Source organism: Polypterus senegalus, chromosome 15, assembly GCF_016835505.1.
Source record: "Polypterus senegalus isolate Bchr_013 chromosome 15, ASM1683550v1, whole genome shotgun sequence".
Classification (NCBI taxonomy): Eukaryota; Metazoa; Chordata; class Cladistia; order Polypteriformes; family Polypteridae; genus Polypterus; species Polypterus senegalus.
This window is the reverse complement of record NC_053168.1, coordinates 1,340,380-1,364,837: the sequence shown is the minus strand read 5'-3', so window position 1 is coordinate 1,364,837 and position 24,458 is coordinate 1,340,380. Positions and strand designations below refer to the sequence as shown.

At 45.6% G+C, this 24,458-nt stretch overlaps 1 protein-coding gene across 2 annotated transcripts in view; it reads right to left on the bottom strand.

Annotated features, from left to right (window-relative positions):
* The window catches only part of lars2 (leucyl-tRNA synthetase 2, mitochondrial), a 183,961-nt gene that overhangs the window by 70,592 nt on the left and 88,911 nt on the right, over positions 1–24,458 (bottom strand). For both annotated transcript variants that reach the window (XM_039736507.1, XM_039736508.1), the window contains 3 exons: positions 20,926–21,069; positions 8,863–8,970; positions 584–743 (listed from right to left, as the gene is read on the bottom strand). In XM_039736507.1, the coding sequence (XP_039592441.1) occupies positions 584–743; positions 8,863–8,970; positions 20,926–21,069 (412 nt within the window). The remainder of the gene's footprint in view (positions 1–583; positions 744–8,862; positions 8,971–20,925; positions 21,070–24,458) is intronic.

The window sequence follows — 24,458 nt, the reverse complement described above, 5'->3', positions numbered from 1 at the left end:
GAGGAAACCCGAGCAGACACGGGCAGGACATGCAAACGCCACGCAATAAATACAATTTCAGAATGACGACACTAGCACAGTCTGCACAGGGGCCTCGTCGCTGGCACATTCACTTAAACCCATGGCCGGCCCCCCAGCTGATGTGACTAAATGCTGCTTGATTTAAGGTCAATGGGAATCACACCTGAAATGAATGCATGAAAACAGAAACACCAGTGCCAGGTGGCACATTTGACAACTGGCTAGCAGGATGGATCCATTAGTTTAATGTTTGTTTCTGATGACGGGCTTCCTGCTTTTATGTCCGTCACGTAGTGTGCCCCATTCATTCCTTTAAATGGGGTCCTCTTCTGGTATTATTTTGCATGTAAATATTCTTTTTTCTACAAATTGAGTCACCATACCTGCGACCCCAGTAATGCATCCTTATACCAATGAAATCTCCCCCCAAATTAGCCACTAGGGGTGCCCTGCTGTGCACAAGAGCTACTTCTCTGTCAGCCACTAGGGGGCGTTGGCACTGACGCTCACACAGCCTTGCATTTCCCAGCCATGCCAGTGATTCACAATGTCAACACTTTACCTTTTCCTGCTGAATATTCCTTTCGCAGAGCCTCTTTCAAAGGGTTGTTGCCATGTAGGAGTCGATGATTTGGAAGGATTGACACAAAGGCGGCACCATAAATAGCTTCGGGGGTGAAGGTGTATGCTGACAATTCCTCGCCAGTTAGCTTGTTGTTGACCTGGAGGAATGAAACATGAAGGTCATTAAGACAGGTTGTGAGGTGAGCTGCCCAGTAGTCAGTCGGGCAGGGGTCACATGATACCAGAGAAACACACACTGGCACTTCAGCTGGATGGTTTCTGATCTAGAACACTGGTGGCTTTTCTCTAAAATATCTCCTGGCTTGCCAAGACCCTTTCCCTGTAATAAATAAAAAGACTAGCAGCCCAGAGAAGGAACCCAAGTTTGGCCACTTAAACCCAAAATCTCACTTTCTTTTGGCCACTTCCCAAACCTCATGACCATAGTTGAGAACTGGCATTGAGTAAATCAACAGCCCCCCCTCGACCTTTAAGTCCCACCACTTGGCAAAACACCCACAGCACTGCCAATGTCCCTGGTACTCCACTGGTCCATCTCACTCATGTTGGAATCACCCACCTGGAGTAGCTGTGGCCTCCTCACCGGCAGCAAGCCACTCTTACTGGACAGGAGACCGTGACCTACGACCTGGTCATCACGATCCTCACCCGGTTCGGTTAGATGAGTCTGTCAGTCCAATCACGCCATCACTGGCTTTCCGATAGGAGTCTCTTGGTCACTAAAGCACACCTGAAGGGTCTCCCTTTTGAACAACCTAAACTGCTGCCCCCCATGATACCTGGCATGGTGGCGATTCTAACATATGTGTTTGTCTGGTATGCATGCAGGTCCACACCACTGAACCTATCATCTCCACCAAACTCTGTACAGGAGACACCACAGGCTGTCTTTCAATCTGATATTTAGTCCGTGCCCCTACCCTCTCTGTGACTGCCCCCTAACTGCCTGGCTGATTCTTGGGTTTGTCAGTTCTTCCCACAGCTCACTTCTCTACCGGTTGCGTCGTCAGTTTTCGATGTTCTGATGATCGATCCAAAAGAGGCTGAATTGTTTTTATGTCATGATTTTTTTCAAAGCTCCCATAAGAAACTGCACGTTTTACTCTTAAAAGATAGAAAATGACGACTGTTTCGCTTGAATAATCTCTTTAAATATAAAGAATCATTGTTCTTGGCTTTTGGAGCCAGCGTTTCAATGGCTTTCCTCCTTCCTGTTCATATGAAATACTGTATAAGCTTGGCATTTTGTGCAGGCCGCAAAGCCTGCTTCTTGAGGCGTAATTGGTTTTCTAGATGAAGAGATGTGAAACTTTGTGACATTTTGTTACAATAAGCCTGAACACTCAAAGTTAAAGATGCAGAATTTTAAAGGCATGCACTTAAGACAGGATCACACACGTGCGCTTGGGGGGCAGCCTGAAGTAAGATGGCGACTCTGCGGTTGAATACCGTATATACGCACAGATAAGTCAGGAGTTGATTATAACGTATTAGACATTAAGCCCGTTACAATAACGGGCGCTAGAACAGTAGTGCTTAAAAATTAGTAGGAACAGTCGATATTAAATGGCAAGGGACCTTGAATGTGGCTGTAATATGTGTCACTGGATTGTGTGCCTTTCATTTTCTCTCTCAGTCATACTGGTTTGTATTTCCGTAATTTGCTTGTAATTTTCTCTGACAGTAATACAGTGGAACCTCGGCTCTCGACCATAATTCGTTCCAAAACTCTGGTTGTAAACCGATTTGGCGGTGAACTAAAGTAATTTCCACCATAGGACTGTATGTAAATACAATGAATCCATTCCAGACCGTATGAACTGTATGTAAATATATTTTTTTCAAAGATTTTTTTAATGATTTTTAAGCACAGGGAGAAAATGAACATTTCAAAAATCGGTAAGGTAATAAATCAGCAACATTGTAACAATGCACGGAACGAACCAACACACAAACTGGCGAACCGTCCTCACGCCTTCTCCTGCCAGACGGAGGGATGGGGGTGCACGGCGTGGAGTCTGGAACGGGAGGAGAGGAGAAGGACGTCCATTCAGCTCCATCCGTCATGCTAGTCTGCTGATCTCTCGTTCAGTAGGCACTGCCCGCTCATGTGCCCACCCACCTTCAACTCGTCACTTGAGTCGTTGGCTGCTTTTCTAAATATAATCCACCAAGACACCCGACCACAGTAGTAGCGAGGTGTGAACAAAGGGTTGGGACGTAACCAGTGGAGCGTATGAGTCGCACTTAGTGGGAATTCCACGGTTTGCAGCCCGAATGGGGTTCAACGGCTTACCCACGCCGGGTAGACACACGCTCAATGTCATGCATAATTATTTATTGAATGCTAAACACCTCTGGAATGACACGGTTGTCTAAAACAGTTTGGTGTGAGAATACAACAGTAAGTGAATGAAAAGATGGAACTCTGGAGAGAGCAAAATACAACACAATAGTGAAGCCGCGGCATAACAAACGGCGCATAAATTATTTATTGATGGTTGAACACTTCTGGAAAGACACAGTTGTCTAAAAAGGGAGGGTTTGAGGATACAACAGAAAGTGAATGAAAAGATGGAACTCTTGGAGAGAGCAGCATATACTTGTCCGTGAGTGAAGAAGACGCATGTTTGTCGCAGATGTGAATTGCTGTATGTAGCGTGTAAAACAGTTTGCTGTGGTGCACGCGATCGTGCGTCGTAACTGAAAACTCGGTTTTTAAAGACTGCTTACTTCATTGTGTTTTAACCTCAGTTGTAAAGGAATGTTTTGAGGATCCCATGGGATACCTCTCGCAAACTGTTTCACACGCTGCATACGGCGACTCACCTCCGCGAGAAACACGCCTCTGTGAACAGTCAACGTGGCTCAGAGGTACATGAGGCCTCTACGACAGACGAATATAAATGACGCCGTTCTTTCTGTGTCGTCGCGCCCGAGTTGGTGGGCGTGGCTCTGCGAGTTGTCGTCGTATCCAATGGTCTTCGAGTTGGTGGGCGTGGCTCCTCCCTGCATGCGCCATAGGTGTCTCACTTGTCGCGGCTTAGTGAATCCACGCCCCTTCCGGCGTGCTTTCCATGGGTGTCCTGCCTTAGTGAATTATATATATAGATTATACCACAGAATGCACAGCGTAATAGTAAACTAAATGTAAAAGCATTGAATAAAACTAAAAAAACCTTGAACAACAGAGAAAACTAACACTGCAAGAGTTTGTGCTATAGTGCTAGGAACCGCTCGCTATAAACACTTTTTTTTAATGAGTTTTAAGCACAGGGAGAAAATGAACATTTGAAAAATCGGTAATTTAATAAACCACCAAGAAAAGTAACATTGCAACAATGCACGCGTGTGTGTGTGTGTGTGTGTGTGTATGTGTGTCTCTCTCGTGTGTGTGTGTGTGTGTCTCTCTCGTGTGTGTGTGTGTGTCTCTCTCGTGTGTGGTGTGTGTGTCTCTCTCGTGTGTGTGTGTGTGTGTGTGTGTCTCTCTCGTGTGTGTGTCTCTCTCTCTCTCTGCACAGGAAGAGACTGACCACATGCCGTGTGGCCCCGCACACACGCACTTCACCAGAAGACACACAAACACAGACGCCTGGACGCACACAGGGGTTTAATTAAAGAGGATAATTTCCGGTATTTTATAATGTCGGTCATAAAGGTCGAATGTGGAAAACAGACAGTCCCGGGCTCAATTGAGCTTATTTATTATGATTATTATCTTCTACAACCCCAATTCCAATGAAGTTGGGACGCTGTGTAAAACGTAAATAAAAACCAATACAATGATTTGCAAATCCTTTTCAACTTATATTCAATTGAGTACACTATGAAGACAAGATATCGAATGTTCAAACTGATAAACTTTATTGTTGTTTTGCAAATCTTCACTCATTTTGAATTTGATGCCTGCAACACGTTCCAAAAAAGCTGGGCCAGGCGCATGTCTACCACTGTGCCTGTATGTACCTTTCAGCATTAGTGGTGCCTTCACAGATGTGCAAGTTACCCTTGCCATGGGCACTAACACACCCCCATGCCATCACAGATGCCGGCTTTTGAACTTTGCGCTGATAACAATCCAGATGGTCCTTTTCCTCTTTGGCCCGGAGGACACGACGTCCCTGATTTCCAAAAACAATTTGAAATGTGGACTCGTCAGACCACAGCACACTTTTCCATTTTGCGTCAGTCCATCTCGGATGAGCTCGGGCCCAGAGAGGCTGGCGGCGTTTCTGGGTGTTGTTGATGTATGGCTTTCGCTTTGCATGCTAGAGTTTTAACTTGCACTTGTAGATGTAGAGACGAACTGTGTTAACTGACAATGGTTTTCTGAAGTATTCCTGAGCCCACATGTTAATATCCTTTACAGAACGATGTCGCTTTTTAATGCAGTGCCGCCCGAGGGATCGAAGGTCACAGACATCCAGTGTTGGTATTCAGCCTTGCCACTTACGTGCAGACATTTCTCCAGATTCTCTGAATCTTTTGATGATATTACAGACAGCAGGTGATGAAATCCCTCGATTCCTTGCAATTGTACGCTGAGAAGCGTTGTTCTTAAACTGCTGGACTATTGGCCCACGCAGTTGTTCACAAAGTGGTGAACCTTGCCTGTGAACGACTGAGCCTTTTGGGGATGCTCCTTTTATACCCAATCATGACAGACACCTGTTACCAATGAACCTGTTCACCTGTGGAGTGTTTTTTGAACTTTCCCAGTCTTTTGCTGCCCCTGGCCCAGCTTTTTTGGAACGTGTTGCAGGCATCAAATTCAAAATGAGTGAAGATTTGCAAAACAACAATAAAGTTTATTGGTTTGAACATTCGATATCTTGTCTTTGTAGTCTATTCAATTGAATATAAGTTGAAAAGGATTTGCAAATCATTGTATTCTGTTGTATTTACATTTTACACAACGTCCCAACTTCATTGGAATTGGGGTTGTACTCGCATTCAGGTTAAGTTGGGATTTGATTTCTACTGTATAATATCCGGCATTTTATAATGTCGGTCGTAAAAGTCAAATCTGGAAAACTCAAGCTATTGGTCCAAGAGATTGCGATCTGCTAACACCCAGCTGAGAGAGGAACCGCAGAGCACACGGCTTTTTACTCTCTATGTATTGTGCCTACGTGAAAACACGGTAACACCCGCACGATTCCAAAGCGACGTTTGCACTGATTTGTGTTTTTTTGTATCTCACTCCCTCACACACCTTTATTCTAAGAGCATCCCTAATCTACAATGGAGCATGCGATCAGAAGAAGATATGAAGCTGGTATTAAATGAAAAGTCCTTAAAGTATCAAAAGAAATAGGTAACTGCTCTGCTGCAACAAAATTCAATGTGTCTGAGAAACTGCCGTGGAGGATTAGTGGAGGCAAGAAGATGTTAAAAAAACAAACAAACGCCTTTTTTTCTTGTTCCACAGATCAACAGATGGAGGGCCTACCTAAAACTCCTCCCACTTCTGTTTCCAGTCCACACCCTTCTGACTACATTTCCTGCTGAAGACACGCCTCTTCCTGCCCTCCACCTACAAAGCCCTCTGTCTGTTCCTCTCCTTTACTCAGTCTTCGTATGTCTCAGTCTTCTTGGATTACTCTTTTGAATTTTGAGTCTTACCCTATACGGGGTGGATTCCCCAAATCTTTACCTTGTCCTTTGTCTCTCATTACAACGGTCACCAAACCAAATGGCTTCTAAAAGCTTGAGCGGCACGCTCTTTGAGATGGGCCATAAATCACACTCGTTAACTATAAGATATCGATTAGGATGTGTCCATGTTGTTAGTCTAGTCAAAGAACCTCCATCACTGAGCTATGGCCACTTTGTGTGTCCACTGCTGAAATCGGCACTCATTTAGGCTCCATGTTGGCAAAGAGTCACAATGATGTCAGGAACCCGGGTACCACCTTTGACTCGTCACTAAGTTTTGATAAACGTCCAGTTTTTACCAAGTGAGTTAAATCTCAAAACTACAATCTGTTCTCCTCACCGAAGGACCTGGAAACTGTCATTCGTGCTTTTATCACATCTCAGCTGGACTACTGTAACTGCCCAAACCTGCTCTGTCACGCCAACGCAGCAGCCAGATGTTTAACTAGTATTAGAAAAAACGATCATCTCTCTCTCCTGTACTGGCGTCTCTCCACTGGCCACCGGTGAGATTTCATATTGATTTTAAAACGTTCCTGCTTGTACTTAAAGCCTTGCATGACGTCACTCCAAAATACATCCGCGATCTCCTTCATCCCAACTTGGCACTGAGGTCATCTGGATCGGCTACTCCTCGTAGTTCCCAGATCTCGGCTGAAGTCGAGGAGAGACAGAGCGCTCTCTCTTGTTGCTCCTGGGCTTTGGAATGATCCGCCTGTCCTCATCGGGTCTTCTTCGTCTATCGACTTATCACCCACGTCTTCGTCTGCCTTTCACCGAGTGTGATAGTTTTAATTGATGACTTCATTAATTTGTTCTTACACGATTGTTTGCATTGTTTATTTTATTGTCCCTCTGCACAGCACTTTGGCTCAACATCTGCTGTTTTAAATGTGCTTTTATAAGTAAATCGGACTTGACGTCACTTGACTAACGAGGTTCACAGCCACCATGCCGTACGTCATCACTCTCCATGCTATGTTCAGTGTGTAGGACCACCTGAGCCCTGAACGTCTGTCCTCCCTACCTGAAAAATCTCAGAAGGCATTTGTCATTTGTCGTCGGCACCGTGAACACCTCATGTGGAAGAGGGACACACAATGGCAACGGTGCTCCTGCCACTGAACCTTCATCTCCGCGGTCTACTCTGTGTGTACAATAACAAACACCGCAGGGTGGGACGGAGGGGTTTCAGGATGTCAGTTTGTTTAAGAGCTCCAATGGTGGCTGAAAAGACTCTTCTAAAATGGCACTTCCTTAAAACGTGATTTTGAGTTTGGCCGATGAGCGCACTAAGACACTGCACCGCCAGCTCCAAGAATGTTTGTTGTTTAAAATATAAATTTGACCCAAGTCGGGGTTTTAATCTTTTGCTTTGAGAAAACTTGGGGGTTGGCGGCAGGACTTGCACTCCAGCTACTGTTCAGTGTGGTGCTGAGGTGTCACCCGTTGCACGGCTGCACTCGGATCTCAATCCAGGTGGTCCGTCGTGTGGTGGGTGCAGCCACACACTGTAATCCGCACATGCGCCCAACCTCTCCCCTCTCTCCGTAAAATAATCTGACACATTCCTAATTTCAAAGGTCTTGTGATTCCTGTCACAGCAAAGGCCCAAAAACAACCCACAAAAGGCCAGACCTGTCCCCTACACAGCCAAGTCAAGCCCTCCTCTCCTCTCCGCTCCGCTCCGCTCCACACTCGTGCCCTGGGCCATCAGGAATCCCTTTCTCAGATCTGGGGTGGCATGGACACCAGGCCTGGACTCCGGATATTCCTGCACCTTTGAGCCTTCAGTTAACCAAATAGGGCACATCACCAGGGTGACATCTTTCATACTCAAACTCCTGGTAAGTGTCCCATAGTGACCAGGAGGTGTTGTCACTGCCAGTGTTCCCTACCCGGGCTCATTCTTCTCATTAGAAGATGATCCAGCACTTCAGCTGGCATCACTGGAAGACTTCCGCCTGTCTCACTCCTCCCACCCCAATCACTGCCCCCCTAGAGGACCCTGTGCCCTTACAGTATGCAGACATATGCAGGACCTCCGGCTTCTTCTACTGTATCCTTGGTCTGTTTCGGACCTAACCATGCCCTGTGCCATCCTGGTGGTGCCCTTAGCTCCAGTTACCTCAGGCATCAATTTACACTGGAAACAGCTTTTCTCTCTCGCTGTCTGTCGCTCTTACGGCTTAGTGGCACATGAAACAAATTTAGAGAAGCACAGCTGGTCCGGAAAAAACAATTGATCCACAAATGAATAATTCAATGCTATGTTGGCACAAGGAGCGGCTGCCCTCCCTAATGCCCATCACAGGAAGACATCAAGGCCATGTGGATCCTAAGGCTGGCACTAACAGTAAAGACACTTAGATGGCACACGTAACGTACTCTGCATATGTGACCCTATGGACCCTCATCGACTTTCAGGTTGTCATGACAAAAACAGGATTAGCGACCTTATTGACAGGCACTGCCTTGGCTTCAGACTTCAGACCACTGCTTTGGCTAAATTATTCATTAGGATGTTCCCCACGCAAGGTCAAATACACAAACAAGAGGTGCCGGCTGTTGGAAATGACCACACGATCAATAGCTCACCTTCAGCTGGAAGTTGAAGAAGCAGCCGGTGCACTCGCCAATCCAGTTGGCCTGCATGCCTTTCACTCCATACCACTCGGGAAGATCTGCCAGGGCATCGAGCAGGGGCTGGAAGACAGAGCACATGAGAAAATGGATACAAAGGAATGTTCTGGAAGGGACCAACTTCGGTCAGCGCAGCACAGAGCCGCTGGCCCCGTGGTCACTGATAAGGACATTCATTCATTCATTCATTTAGATGATCCTCTAGTCCACCTGACTTACAGGTACTGAGCAGTCTGTCTATTCTGAACCGTGCCAAGTGACATGTCTCTGACAGTAGGGCGCCACATTGGCCTTCTCCAAGCTGCATGTACAGCACTCTGTGATTACAGGGACTGATGTGGTGTCTGTTCAGGGTGCACACCTCACTAACTTAACATTCCCAAACCTGCTTAACCCAACACAGCAGGAGCCAACCCTAAAAGGGATGCCAGCTCATTCCAAAGCACCCTCACAGGTGCCAATCAAGCCAATGCACACATCTTGCATATGTACTGTAAATGCCACACACAAAAGAGATTGGCCTTGGTCCCTCTATAGGGGCTGCACAATTACGTCCATAATAATACAGTGTGAATGGTGGCTGGTGCACAGTGACAACTGAAGTGCTTACCTGAAAGAGCACAGTGCTGTGAAAAAGTATCTGCCCCCCTTGATAATCGTTTTTAAAGTTTTATAATACCCCCATATTCACAGTTTTTATTAAAAATGTAAGCAGTTCAAGTCCAGTGAATAACCTGAAATGGTACAAAAGACTGACAGAGGTTCCAAAAAATAAGCTTAGTGCTACCAAAAACTGAAGCAAAATGTCATTTTCAGGTTCTAGAGATGGTCTTCACTTTGAAAGGCGCTATATAAAGTGCCTTAACTCAGTGGCCTTGAGTTAACACCTTATGGCTTTTCTGCAGCAATGGAAGTTCATTAAGCCTTGAAAGTTGATGCAGACAATTCAGCTTCGGCTGATTACTTACTAACCTGCTGTCCTGCTACACCCTCTGAAGCGTTATTTGGACAATACTGCACTGTGTGTCACTATCGTAATAGTGGCAAACTGCTAAGCAAGCCAAGGCGTCCAGGAGAAGAATAAGAAAAATAAATAGATAAAATGTGTAGGGGTTCGAATACGTTGTGAATCTACAGTGTGTATATATACTGTATATTACATAGATTTTATTTTCTGTAGATATGCTTTTTTGTGTGGTACTGCATCAGTGTCACCGTTCTGACCAGACATGCAAGTAACAATTCTGTCCCACTACAGTCTGAATGCATGATGATAATAACAATACATTTTATTTATTTGTAGGCGCCTTTCTAAACACTCAAGGACACCGAACATTAGATTCTAAACAAAAGTAAAATACAGAAGTTCAAATCAGACAGAGCAATTGTAGACAAAGAGAAAAAAACATCTTAAACAAATGAGTTTTAAGTTTAGATTTGAAAAGTGAAAATGAATCAATGATGATAAGCTCAGGTGGTAGTGAGTTCCAAACTGGGGAGCAGAGCAACTGAATGGTGGAAAGACGGACAAAGGGGAGAGTCAAGTGGATGGAAGAAGAGGATCTGAGGGTGCGGCAGGGAATGGCAACATGGAGGAGGTCAGACAGACATGGAGGGGCGAGGGTGTGGAGAGACTTAAACGTTAGTAGGAGAATTGGGAATTGAATTTGGACCTGAACTGGAAGCCAATGAAGCTGCTGCAGGACGGGAGTGATGTGGTGAATAGAGGGGGTCTAGTAATGATGAGGGTGGGCAGCTGAAGTCTGGACCAGTTGAAGCTTAGAAAGAGATTTGCGAGAAAGACTAAAGAAAGGGAATTGCAATAATCGAGACGAGAAGTGACAAGGCTATGAACAAGGATAGCAGTGGTGTGAGGAGCGAGGGACGGGCGAATACGATTAACGTTATGCAAGTGGAAATATGAAGACCGGGAGATGTTACTGATGTGGGACTGAAAGGATAAAGTACTGTCAAGGATGACACCTGTGGGGAATTATCAATAACAAATGAAAAATGATCAGTTTTGGATAATGTGGATTTTGTACCAATGAGCAGAACCTCCGTCTTGTCACTTGTATTTAATTTAAGAAAGTTTGAAGAAAACCAGGATTTGATTTCTGCTATGCAATCAGTAAGGAAGGAGGGTGGAAAGGAAACAGTAGGCTTTAGTGAGGTAGAGCTGGGGGTCATCAGCATAACAGTGGAAGATAATGTTATATATAATAATGAAAAGGGGGGCCCAGGACAGAGCCCACCTGAAGTGACAGCGGTGGGTTGGGATGTGAAAGTTTTAAGCTGAACAAACTGAGTGCGGCCTGAGAGGTGGGATCTGAACCAGTCTAGTGGAGTGTGGGCAACGCCAATCGAAGTAATTTATTGAGAAGAGTCGTGTGACAAAGAGTGACAAAGGCTGCACTCAGATCAAGAAGGATGAGAATAAGAATTAAACCAGAATCAGCTGCCATCAGGAGGTCATCAGTAATTATTATAAGTGATAAACTTGAACCTTGTCCTCATGGTGCACCTCCTGGTTTTTTCCCCATCCACTGTGACGAATGACCCACAGTTGGTCCCACAAAATCTCCACTCGGTGATGAGACACAGTCGGCCCATGACACCCCATGACACCCCCTCACGACTCATTGAATTGCCAAGTCCTCGGTTTGCTCCTACAGGCCTGACTTTACGCCATGTAATGCGAAGTGTCTGAGACGTCACCCTTACAAGAGCAGAAGAGATTCCAGAAAATTCAACGGATATGACAAAGCGTCAGGAGCGAGATTATTGTTTACAGGGCCGTCTGCCAGTGGAGCTCAGGTTCATTTTCTGCATGACCACAGATGCCCTTGTCAGCCTCTGATTTCCTCCGTTTCCTTCTGCCTACCTGGATTTGGAGGCTCAGCTTCATTACTTCAAGCCAGCCAGATTATTTCCATTACAATAAACACAATTAACAAAACTTCCAGACGGATCTGCTCCTCAAGTTAGGCAACACCGGCTGTTTAAAAATAAACAAGGCGCACCGATCAGCCTCCTGGTGTACGGCACGCGACGGCTAAGAAACCCCAATTTCAATTAAAACACTCGTCCGATCCGCCTGCAGCATAATGACATATGGCGAGCAATCGCAGGCATAATCTTCTCTGCGGGAGAAATGAATTTAATAGCTGGAAAGTGCTGGCATTTTTCTTGTAATCAAGGAGGAATCTTTTTTTTAGAAATAGAAGGAGGAAAAACGCTCAGCACGACAGCACTGGTTTTCCATGATTGCCGGTGATTATATTTATTGTTAGATTTACGCAATGAGCACTTAACGACACGGTGGCTCAGCGGTTAGGGCGGCCGCAGCACAGCTCCAGGAGACTGGGTTCAAATCTCGTTGTGTGCCATTTGTCACCGGCGAGGACTTGCCTCTCTCTCTCTCGCTGCTTCTGGTCATTCGCTGTGCGCTCGTTCTCGATTGGTCGCCCTAATGCTGTACCCTTGTTGAAGGTGAACCTCAGGACACTGGCAGTGTCTAACAATGACCTGCTGGCGTGAGGGCGCCCAGATGCATGTACAGGTTGTCATGGGCATCGATTCTGGCATCACTGAAACTTTTACAAAGAAAAAACAGATGACAATGACACAAAACCAACAATATTAGTGAGTTAATATCTGAGCTCAAACGCAAGTGGGAAATGCCCCGTGCTAATCGGGGGGTCCCATTGGCTGAACTCTGTACTACAGAATTGTTTTATTGCGGGTTTCTCCTGTTCGCTAGTTTACCCACAAGAGGCACCTTGGAGCTTTGCTTATGTCCAGACAGGAAATGCCCGGTTATACCCTACCAGCCTTTGCTTACCCGATACCCGCCACCACAGCACCCTGCAATACTTACCCTTGGGACCCTCCAGCTTTCAGTCAGCTTGCCCAGTTTACCACTGCTTCGAGGACTGGACAGGGCATCCCTCTATACCCCTAAAGACCAGAGTTAGGTGAGAAGTGGACCCCCTAACCCCTCGGCCCTTCCTACCATCAGTGAACGCACAGACTGCATGAAGTAAAGCTAAATGGCCTTTGATCAGGCATTCAAATATTTCATTGTTAGGAAGCCAGCATCAGGAAATGTACCATGCAGAGTGAAAAAGTAAGTGCACCCCATGAAATGTTTGATTCTTTTTGAGTATATGTGGACATTTCAGGATGTGTTCTTCATTTAAACATTACCTTTAGATAAAGATGATGTAATATAACAAACATACCAGTCACCTTATGTAGCACGATGTATAATTGAAATGTACGCTGCGGAGTGTCGGGCTGTGGAGTCTAAATTACTAGTATTGTCCTGGTTATACAATATAGAATATTATATTTAAATCAGTTTAACGGTATCTTGGTGTCAACTTCTATCAGAAACATGAACATGTCTGGGTGACCTCACGGTACATTGCCTTAAATTTCAAATTGAGGAGTCGGACTTGAAGGTTTAATGCACTGACTGACGCCACAGTCCTGGGCACCCCAGCCAGCAACAGAGTCAAGTGCTGCTTCTTTACAGACAGTCCCTTCTCGGTGTCGTGATCTGGAAGTCCTGAAGGCTCAGGTACCAAAAAACGATTCCAAGGTGGCCCACTAGAGTCAACCAACCCAGGGGCCAGGAGTGAATCTTTCTTTAATAAAAGGTTCATTTTCACAAAAGGCTTTTTTTGCAAGCCCCAAAAGAGCACAAAGAGATGCCTGAATAGCATGGTGATACACAATAAACAAATTCCCAATCCGGAATCCAAAAATAAAACAGAGCAGAGGTTCAACATCAACCGCACCATCCCAAAGACAGAATCCAAGAACCAAAGTCAAAAGGCAGAGGACTGAGTCGAAATTCTAGAAAACACAAAGCGAAGCAACAGCAGATAAAACTCACCACAAACACACTCACTCCACTGCCAGGGACTTAAACAGGGTGGCGGGCTGCCCCTGGAGGGACCACCCACAAAGCACAAGGGACATAACTAAGACCCTTCCCCTTTTCCAGCATTCAAACAGAAAAACGTACATAACACTTCAAATGAACATTAATACAAATAACTGAAATGAAGTCAGACATTGAACCTCATCCATGGGGAAAATGCTGACTGAAGCATGGCACTCGAGTGTCACCTACCCAACAGACATACACACTTCTGCACAATTACAATCGCCTTCCACTCCTCCCGACTTTGATTGCCCCCTTCCAGGTGAGATGGGTCTGTCATGTTGGACCCGGGAGAACTTCTGGTGCCTTAGCATTCGATGTTGGAAGCATTTCCTGGTCATGCAGACGCCCCACAAAACAGTTGAGGTTTTCTCTTGGTAGCGCCCTCTGGTGGCACCCATGGACCATGACAGAGATGTCCTTCTGGACTATGAATTACAAGAAACCCTGGGGGTGTCCACACATTAGTATCCATTCATTACAGCCTCCTGGCCAGGGCAGCAATCACCCCTCAACCCATTAGGGGTGCCAATCCATCCATTAGGGCAGATACAACATAAATGTAAATTTCATATGTGGAAAAAGCAGGTGCACCCCTCCATTTATCACAAGCTCAAATACTCAAATTAGAATCAGGTGCAGGATTCTTCTCTCATCTTATTTAAAGCTCAGAACATTCAGTTTGGTTTCAAATGTGTGCTCTCTCTCTCTCTCTGCTCTCAAAAAAGCACAATGGAGTTGCATACAAGTCTCAAAATGTAATCCAAAAGCTTAAATCTTTAAAACTGGGCATAACAGATCCAGAAAACACTCACAGAAACTCCTGTAAATGAATGATTCCCAACTCCTGCGCCTTCTCACCAATGTAAATAGCCTGAGAGGGGGGCCAGGGATTACTGGCATCAGGGTGGCCCCACCTTCTGGAGGCTCCACCCACAAGGAACAGAACAACATTTAAAGTATAAAATCACATATGAAATCAACAAAAATCGCATATGGACATGAAAAATAATACCTCAAAATGAACAAAAACAATAAAACCTAAAATATAAAAAACTTCAAACAGATACATGACGTGTGCACTGTAAACACACGTGCCACGGATCACAAACACAGCCCAGATTCCTACCTCAGCTTAGGTGTTTGTTCATTGTTATAGTTGTTTTTTTTTTGTTAATTTTGAATGATAAGTTTTCATATTTTCATGTTAATTCTATTAGTTTTTTATTTGTGTTCTATGACTTTGAATACACTGCCATTATATGTGCTTTGAGGGAGGAGCCCCAGGAGGCGGGGCCACCCTGACGCCACTGTTGCTGGCTCCTCCTCCTGGCTTTATAAGTCTGAGGGCAGGGTGGCACTATATAAAGTTAAAAAGGTGCAGGATCAGTCACGGCCTCATAGTATGACCCCGAGGGTCTCAGATCTCACACACAAGAAATGGAAGCAAACACACTGCAACAGAAAGTGAGGGTGTTCGCTATGGAAAGGCGCTATATGGACATTTGAATTGTACCTTGTTATTTATTAGTTTGGTAAAAGACCCCCTGAGAGGAGAGCACACAAGCATCTGCACTAAGAAGAGCTTTAGAACGGTGTTGACAATGGAAAGACGCTAAATTCACGTTTGAATTGTATGTTGCTATTTATTAGTTAGGGGAAAAAAAACCCTTTGAGAGAGGAGCTGACGATCATCTGTAGGAGTTCATAAGCCAGCTTTAATTCCCACCGCAACAAGATAACGCAGCAAATCGGGATCATCAGGCAATTAACAAGGGGCTCTCATTAAACTTTAACGTGTGAGTTTCCGTCTCAGCCAGCTTCAAATCAGGAAGAAGACGATTATAGCGTAAGCCGGGATTTAATCAGGATTAAAAGTGAATTCCCCGACTGCCGTAGCCTACCCTGTAACACGCCGACAGGCTAAAAGTGAAGGCCGCCTCGGCGTCTGAAGGTCTGTAGAAACACTCGGGGAGGCCAATGGACCGAGAAAGGCTTTAGCCGCTTCTCTCCAATCAAAAGTGCGTGAAGCACAAAGAAGTTCACCTTAGCTGGGGGGCTCGAAAATCAGAAGTGGAGACGATGAAATGAAAGGCCATCTGGACAGCACTGAGTGACGCTAATGAAAGTCTTCATTGAAAGGAAGAAAACTGTGCTGAGTCTTGGAGTAATCTGCCGACATATTTGTTACAGTGCTGTGAAAAAGTATTTGCCCCTTTCTCATATCCTTCACATCTGCATATTTTCCATAATGAATGTCTTCAGATCTTCCAACAAAATGCAGTATTAGAGAGGGGTCAAATACTTTTTCACAGCACTGTGACAAGTATGCTGACAGATTTTCGATGAGGGGAGATCTAAGCAAATACGCAGTGCATTTTTGAAATTGTTGCTTTCTTTACTGAAGGAACAAAGTTATCCACCTCCTCAATCACCCACATAGCCTCACTGCTTGACTGCAGCACCTCTAACAGCAGCAATCATTTCATCTCGGCTCTTCACATCGCTCACACTTCTCCCCCTTAATTTAGAGACGTTGAGAGGTGTACAAACATCAGCCGCTCGTTTCAGGTCCTTATTATCGGGATCAAGTCAGGACTTTGACTGGCCACTGCAGAACTTCTCAGCCGATCAGTTGCAGCCTTGCTTTTGTGCTTTGGCTCCTTGTCTTGTTGTATAACCACCTTGAGGTCACAGACAGAAGAGGGGACATTCCACTTACTGCAAGTGTATTCTGGTCAAAATGTAGCAGGGCTACGTACAGTAGCTCACATTTGTGTAAATGTTTGATTCTATCTTTTCATGGAAAACACTGAAGATATGACACTTTGATCCAATGTCAAGTAGTCCGTGTAAAGCTTGTATAACAACAGCGTCAATCTGCTGTCCCCTCAAAATAACTCAACACACAGCCATTAATGTCTAAACCGCTGGCAACAAACGGGAGCCCACCCCTAAGTGAAAAATGTCCAAATTGTGCCCAATTAGCCATCTTCCCTCCCCGGTGTCATGTGACTCGTTAGGCCAGGGTTATACTTCACGAGACATGACGCCTGCTCCAGCTTACGCTCCAGCTACACAAGCGTTTTACTGTTTATACCTCCGCGCGTACTTTACAGAAACCTGGAGGAATCCACCAGGTGGCAGTGCGAGATATCATCACGGTGAGAACAGGTTCAGCTTCACTGTGTTGTGAATTGCCTGGAACATCCATTTAATTCCGAGCACACCTTACAACGTTATCTCTGAAAAGGATGTTTAATGATTGCGTCCAGCAAGCATTGGGAACGAGGCTGAAACAATCCCTGGACGAGGCATCGGCTCATCGCAAGGTGAATACAAGCACTCGCGTACACTGGCGTCATTTTAGTGTCACCACATCTGCATATCTCTGAAAGGAAACCGGAGCCCACTGTGGAAACCCAGCAGGAAAACATGGAAACTACAGGCAGGGAATACCAGCGACGTGACTCCCTGCAAGACAGCAGTGCTAACGCTCTGCCACCGTGTCACCCCCACATGTGTAATTATTAACAGTGTGCATTATTTAAATGAGATTAACGATTTATCTGTAAAATGTAACATAGATACTTTAATGCATTTCATCATGAAAGTGATATCAAGTATAAATCTTAGGATTCTAAATGTGCAGAGAGTTGGAATATCAGACATTTAATGTGTTTTGTGTGGTGATTTATTGCCGTTTGCTGCTACTGTCAGGAGCGGAGGAAGCCCTAGAAAAAGAGACAGCACAGAAGACGGTATGTGAGACTTTTAAAACGTATCGTGTCATTACGATCGGGAATATGTGACGCTTGAATATAAAAGCACAATGAATGCATCTGTATGTCGGCATTTTGCTTCAACACTTTGAACCATTTATCAAACATTGAAGCGCGCACTTGGATCTCGTAGAATCCACAAAGCGGCTTTCTGTCACATGATAGTAAACAGAGACTCTGACGTCACAGTCCAACTTTAATCACACTGCGCCCCCGACTTTTAACTGGTACCGTAACTCGCACACGTGTCACGTTAATTTCTGAGGACCTGCTCAGAGGACGCATCAAATGAACGCTGAGAACGCGTGGCAGATCATGATGCGGGCACGTACGCATTCTGAGCGTGAAGTATAAATGAGCCCTTAGTGTTACAAGGTCTCAGGTGTGTTCAATTTGGTGTTATCGCTCTCACTCTCTCTCATACTGGTCACTGGTAGTTCAACATGGCACCTCATGGCAAAGAACTCTCTGAGGATCTGAACAAAAGAACTGTTGCTCTCCATAAAGATGGCCAAGGCTGTAAGAAGATGGCCAACACCCTGATACTGAGCTGCAGCACGCTGGCCAAGACCATACAGTGACAGGTTTAACAGGACTGGTTCCACTCAGAACAGGCCTCGCCACGGTCGACCAAAGAAGTTGAGTGCATGTGCTCAGCGTCACATCCAGAGGTTGACTTTTGAAAATTGACGTATGAGTGCTGCCAACATTGCTGCAGAAGTCAGCCTGGCAGTGCTCAGACCACACACCCGCCGCACACGGCATCAAATTGGTCTGCGTGGCTGTCATCCCAGAGGGAAGCGTCTTCTAAAGATGATGCACAAGAAAGCCAAGCAGACTAAGGACATGGATGACTGGAACTGAGGAGACCAAGATCAACTTATTTGGCTTAGATGGTGTCAAGCGTGTGTGGCGGCAACCAGGTGAGGAGTACAAAGACAAGTGTGACTCGCCCACAGTCAAGCATGGTGGGGGGATTGTTATGGTTTGAGGCTGCATGAGTGCTGCTGGCACTGGGGAGCTACAGTTCATTGAGGGAACCATGAATGCCAACATGTACTGTGACATACTGAAGCAGAGCGTGATCGCCTCCCTTCGGAAACTGAACATGATCACGACCCCAAACACACCTCCGAGACGACCACTGGGGGTAAAGGTGCTGGACTGGCCAAGCATGCCTCCAGACCTAAGCCCTACTGACCATCTGTGAGGAAAGTGGAGGAGCACAAGGTCTCTAACATCCAGCAGCTCCGTGATGTCATCATGGAGGAGAAGAAGAGGATTCCAGTGGCAACCTGTGAAGCTCATGTGAACTCCATGCCCAAGAGAGTTAAGGCAGTGCTGGGAAATAATGGTGGGCGGCCATACAAAATATTGACACTTGGGGCACAATTTGGACATTTGCCACTTAGGGGTGGACTCACTTTTGCTGCCAGCAGTTCAGACGTTAATGGCTGTGTGTTGAGTTACTTTGCGGGGACAGCAGATTGACACTGTGATACAAGCTGTACACGGACTACTTGACATTGGATCAAAGTGTCATATCTTCAGTGTTGTCCATGAAAAGATGAGAGGTGGACTCACTTTAGTGAGATACTGTAATAAGAGGTATAGTCTGTGTTTCATTTCATCATCCCGTTTACTGTCCGCTATATGTGTATCAGTAAATGTTGTCCCTGTAAGTGAAAAGGGGACGGATGATGGAGGGAGACCGCTGCCCTGAGACAGAAATCACCTGTTGGATCCACCAGTTACATCCGGGACATTCTGCATTTGAACAAGAGGAGCAAAAGGGAGGTAAAGAAACAGAGAGAGAGGAAGAACAAGAATCATTCTGCGCATATTTCAACTCATTTCCGAACATCATACCAGTCCATTACTTGCTTCTTCAGGATCAGGATTATCATCACAACAGCCAGCACCGAGGAACCCTGGGGATGGGACTTTTGCCAACCATTAGGACACTTCCAACCATAAGGACACTTACGGTGAGGCTGGTTTTTGTTGTATTGTTGGGAGGAAGCAAGACATCCCACCAGCCAACAGCCAACGTTTGCTGGACTTTATTAGCCTTTGGACTCATCTGTCACTTTCATGTCATCTGTGTCTGTGTTTGTTCAGTTAGTGCTTAGGGGCAAAGGAGGGTTCTTTGTAAATATTTGTATATTCGTGTTTTCTACAGTATAGTAATTAGTCACTGGTGTCATTGGGTTAGAGGGGTTTTGTGGGCATATATTTACATTATTTGTTTGTCTTTATCATTTACAATAAATCTGAATTTGGTTTTACATTCCTGTCTACTGTTTGCTGGTTATTTTGTCGTGTGGGGAAAAAGTACAACTTGTAAAGAGTACGGTTTGTTACTAGATACAGAAGCCTTGGTCTTGGTAGTGTAGTGTAGTGGTCGGCCGTTACAAAGTTCCTTCAGTAGTGCGTCCCACACCATCACACCCGTAGCCCCACGTTTTACTGGAGCTCCTCTTTTGACTCTTCTATTATTGCCCCGGTGTTTCTTTGCATAGCAGAAGTTTCTTCCTTGCTCCTCTCCCATGAATCCCGTTTTATTCCTCTTTCTTATAATGGAGTCATAAACGCTGCTCTTAGCTGAGGCTGGAGAGGCCTGAAGTTCTTTGGGGATCATTGGGGTCGCTTTGGCAGACTGGCCTGTTCCAAATGGTCCAGACCCTCGGACGTGGCAGCATCACTTTGTTCCTTGCCAGCTGGTACATTTCAACAACTTTTGTTTTTCTCGTCTCTCTTTCTAATGATTGAGGCCAAGAGTCCTTGTGGTGGACGACTTCACGGTCATGGCGAGGGTCAGTTTATGATGCCGTTTAGATTAACAGGGCTAGCCGTGTTCAGTCAGCTGAGTCAAATTATCACTGACCGTTGGTCAGCTGGATCAGGGAGTAGCTAAGGGAGCAATGACCTTTTTATTTGGGCAATATGGGACCACTTTATCACTTAAATATATTAAGTAGCAGTTTAGGAAAGGTGTTCTACGTTAACTCGGGTTTCCTTTACCTAATATTACATTTTGTCTAAAGATCTGAAGCCATTCATTGTGACAAATAAAGGGAATGTCACGGCACTGTATGTATGTATTTTTATACAACACGTGGACGGCGTGCTGATCTATTTATTACTCTATTGCTTATTTTTTGCCTACTTTTGCTTTGAGGTTGGCTCAATTCTACCCCCATCTTCCATATTTGTTTTGCTTTATTTTCACTCCCACTAATTCAACATCCCATTGGCAGTCGGACACACTGCTTCGGGTACCTTGGCATACTTTGTAGTTTTGATGAACCACTGCTTCAGGTATTTCTGCTCAACCTTCGCTCCAGAGCGCCACGAACACCCATTCTCATCCACCTGTTCATCGGCCAAAACGGTCTGGTCAACGGGATCCCAATTCACCAAGGCCTGTAGGGGGCAACAAAGAGCAGAGCCATAGTTACTGCTGAGCTGAGAAGCTCCACATTGAGAAAGTGTGCATTGTGAAAACTCCAACGGCAAAGATGAGCCGCTGCTACACTAGTGAGGATACAATAAATAAATATTGTCTGAAAAAGACGCTACTATAAGAACTCGTGCAACAAAACGTCCAATGTCACCTCACAAACCCAAGGAAATTAAGTACAAGTGCTATGGTGGCTGAAGTGGGCCTTGGACACCCCTTTGAAAACCATGATAACCACTAGAAAACAACAACATTTATTTCTGTCGCAGGTTTACATACAAATGATGGAGCTCGCTGTGCTTTACAAGATGAAGAAAGAAAAAAGAAAAATATAAAAATAAGATTAGACAATACCAAGTAACAAAGAATAAACTAATGACCAAAGGCCAGGAGGACAGAAAAAAACTGGGCTGGAGGAGAAAAAAAAAAACAAAATCTGCAGGGGCTCCGAGGCCACGAGACCACCCAGCCTCCCCTAACATAAATGATCTCAATCAGTCCTCATGGTTTATAAGCTTCACATGGAAGAATCAGATGATGATGGTCATGTGGACCTCTGGCCTTCAATCCATCAATAAAAATGAAATAGAATATAATCTTATATATAAATGTCTACATGTGGAAGTGAGAGTGCGTGTGTCTGTCTCTCCGGCCCGGAAGTTTGAGGCCACAGCATGGAATTCAAAGAGCCGGCAAGGCGGCCCCAAGTTAACGAGTCGGAACAAGAACAAAGGACGAGGCTACAGCATGAAGCTGAAAGAAAGCGACTCCATCACCAAAGTGAAACCGCCGAGGAAAGACAAACTCGCTTAGCCATTAAAACACAAGCGAGGCGAGCACATCAGCAAAATGAAACCTCTGAGGAGAGAGAAACTCGCTCAGCCGCCGATAGACAAAGGGGGTGAGCACATCTGCAAAACGAACTCTCAGACTCTGCATTTCAGTTTTTTTTTCTGATGATTTCAATAGTTTCTAGGAGCCTGGGCTTTTTACAGCACAGGCTTATACTGTACAGCTAGAATAATACAATCTTATAAACGTCTACTCGTGGAAGTGAGAGTGTGTGTCTGCCTGGCACGGAAGTGAGAGGTGGAGTCGGCATCCAAGGAAACAGAAAACTTGCTTAGCCGCTCTTAACACAAGCGAGGCGAGCACATCGGCAAATCGAATCCTCCTAGGAGAGAGACGCCCAGAGTCGTTCCTTTCAATTATCTCACATCTCTACATTTCAGATTTTTTTCCTGACGATTTCAATAGTTTCTAGGACCCTGGGCTTTTTACAGCACGGCCTTACGCAGCTACTATAATAATAATAATATCTATATATATAATTCATTAAGGCAAGACAACCATGGAAAGCACTCTGGAAGGGGCGTGGATTCACTAAGCCACCGACAAGTGAGACACCTATGGCGCACGCAGGAAGGAGCCACGCCCACCAACTCCAAGACCATTGGATACGATGACAACTCACAGAGTCACGCCCACCGACTCGGAGGCGACGACACTGAAAAACCGGCGTCATTTATATTCGTCTGTTGTAGAGGTCACATGCAGCTCCGACCCACGTTGACTGTTCATAGAGGCATGTTTCTCACGGAGGTGAATCGCCGTATGCGGCGTGTAAAACGGTTTGCGAGGGGTATCCCATGGGATCCTTAAAACATTCCTTTACAACTGAGGTTAAAACACAATGAAGTGAGCAGTCTTTAAAAAACGAGTTTTCGGTTACGATGCACGACCGCATGCACCATAGCAAACTGTTTTACACGCTACATACAGCAATTCACATCCGTAACAAACATGCGTCTTCTTAGATACTCCTGCACTTTGTACACAGCGCCCTCCCACCTCGCTACCACCGTGATCGGGTGTCTTGATGGATTATATATAGAAAGGCAGCCAAAACCGCACAGAGCAATGAAAAGTCTACGTGAGTCACAGGTGCATCTGGACTGTACAAAGACTTGAGTGACGAGTTGAAGGTGTGCACATGAGCGGGCAGTGCATACTGAACGAGAAATCAGCAGACTAGCATGACGGAGGGAGCGGAGTGGATGTCCTTCTCCTCGTTACACCCTGAGTGCCGCACGGACAATTGTGTGTTGGTTCGTTTAAAACCCAATGAAGGAAGCAGTCTTTAAAAACCAATAAGCCCTGTGCCTCTGTTTCATTACCGTCTCACCTGCTTCACCAATGCAGGCCCTGCAACAGGGCAGCCAACCGGGTAACCAAAGTCTTTGGGTTCAGGGTGGAGTATGGTTACAAAGCTGAAACTCAAAGGAATTGACGGAAGGGCACCACCAGGTGTGGAGCCTTTCGCTTCATTTGACTCAACACAGGAAACCTCACCCGGCCCGGACACGGACAGGACTGACAGACTGATGGCTCTCTCTCGATTCTGTGGGTGGTGGTGCATGGCAGTTCTTAGTTGGTGGAGCGATTTGGCTGCTTATTTCCGAAAACGAACGAGACTCCTGCCTGCTATAGAGTTACACGACCCAACAGCGGTCGGCGTCCAAATTCTTAGAGGGACAAGTGGCTTTCAGCCACGTGAGATTGAGTATTAACAGGTCTGTGATGCACTTGTATGTCCGGTTCTGCACGCGCGCTACACTGAATGGATCAACGTGCGTCTACCCGGCGCGGGGGGGCGTGGGTAAGCCGTTGAACCCCATTTATGATGGAGACCGTGGCTTCCAATTGTTCCCCACGAATGAGAAATTCCCAGTACGTGCGGGTCATACGCTCGCACTGATTACGTCTCTGCCCTTTGTAAAGCCCCCCCTGGTCGGATGACTTGGTGGATTATATATAAAAAAAAAAAAGCAGTCGGAACCGCAAAGAACAATGAAAAATCAACGTGGAAACCGACTGAGGCGGTGTTTGGAAAATTAACAGTCAACGTGACTCACAGGTGTGTGTGGACTGTACACAGGCAGGGAGTTGGGGGCGGGCACATAAGCGGGCAGTGCGTACCAAACGAGCGCCGTTCAACTCCATCCTTCACTTTGGAAGGAGAAGGCGCTACGGCGCTCCTCTGGTTTTCAGTCACAGACAATTGTATGTTGGTTCGTAGCGTGAATTGTTGCAATGTTACTTTTCTTGGTGGTTTATTAAATTACGGATTTTTCAAATGTTTATTTTTTCCTCTGTGCTTAAAAATCATTTAAAAAGCGGCCTGATTATGCGGCGTATGCTACGCCGCGGGTTGGCTAGTAATATATAATATATCACAGTGTTTCCCTACCTCGGTCCTGGGGACCCCCTGTGGCTGCAGGTGTTTGTTCCAACCAGCTTCTGTTTTTAATTGGACTCCTGAGCTAATTAACTGATGTTATTTCACACGTTC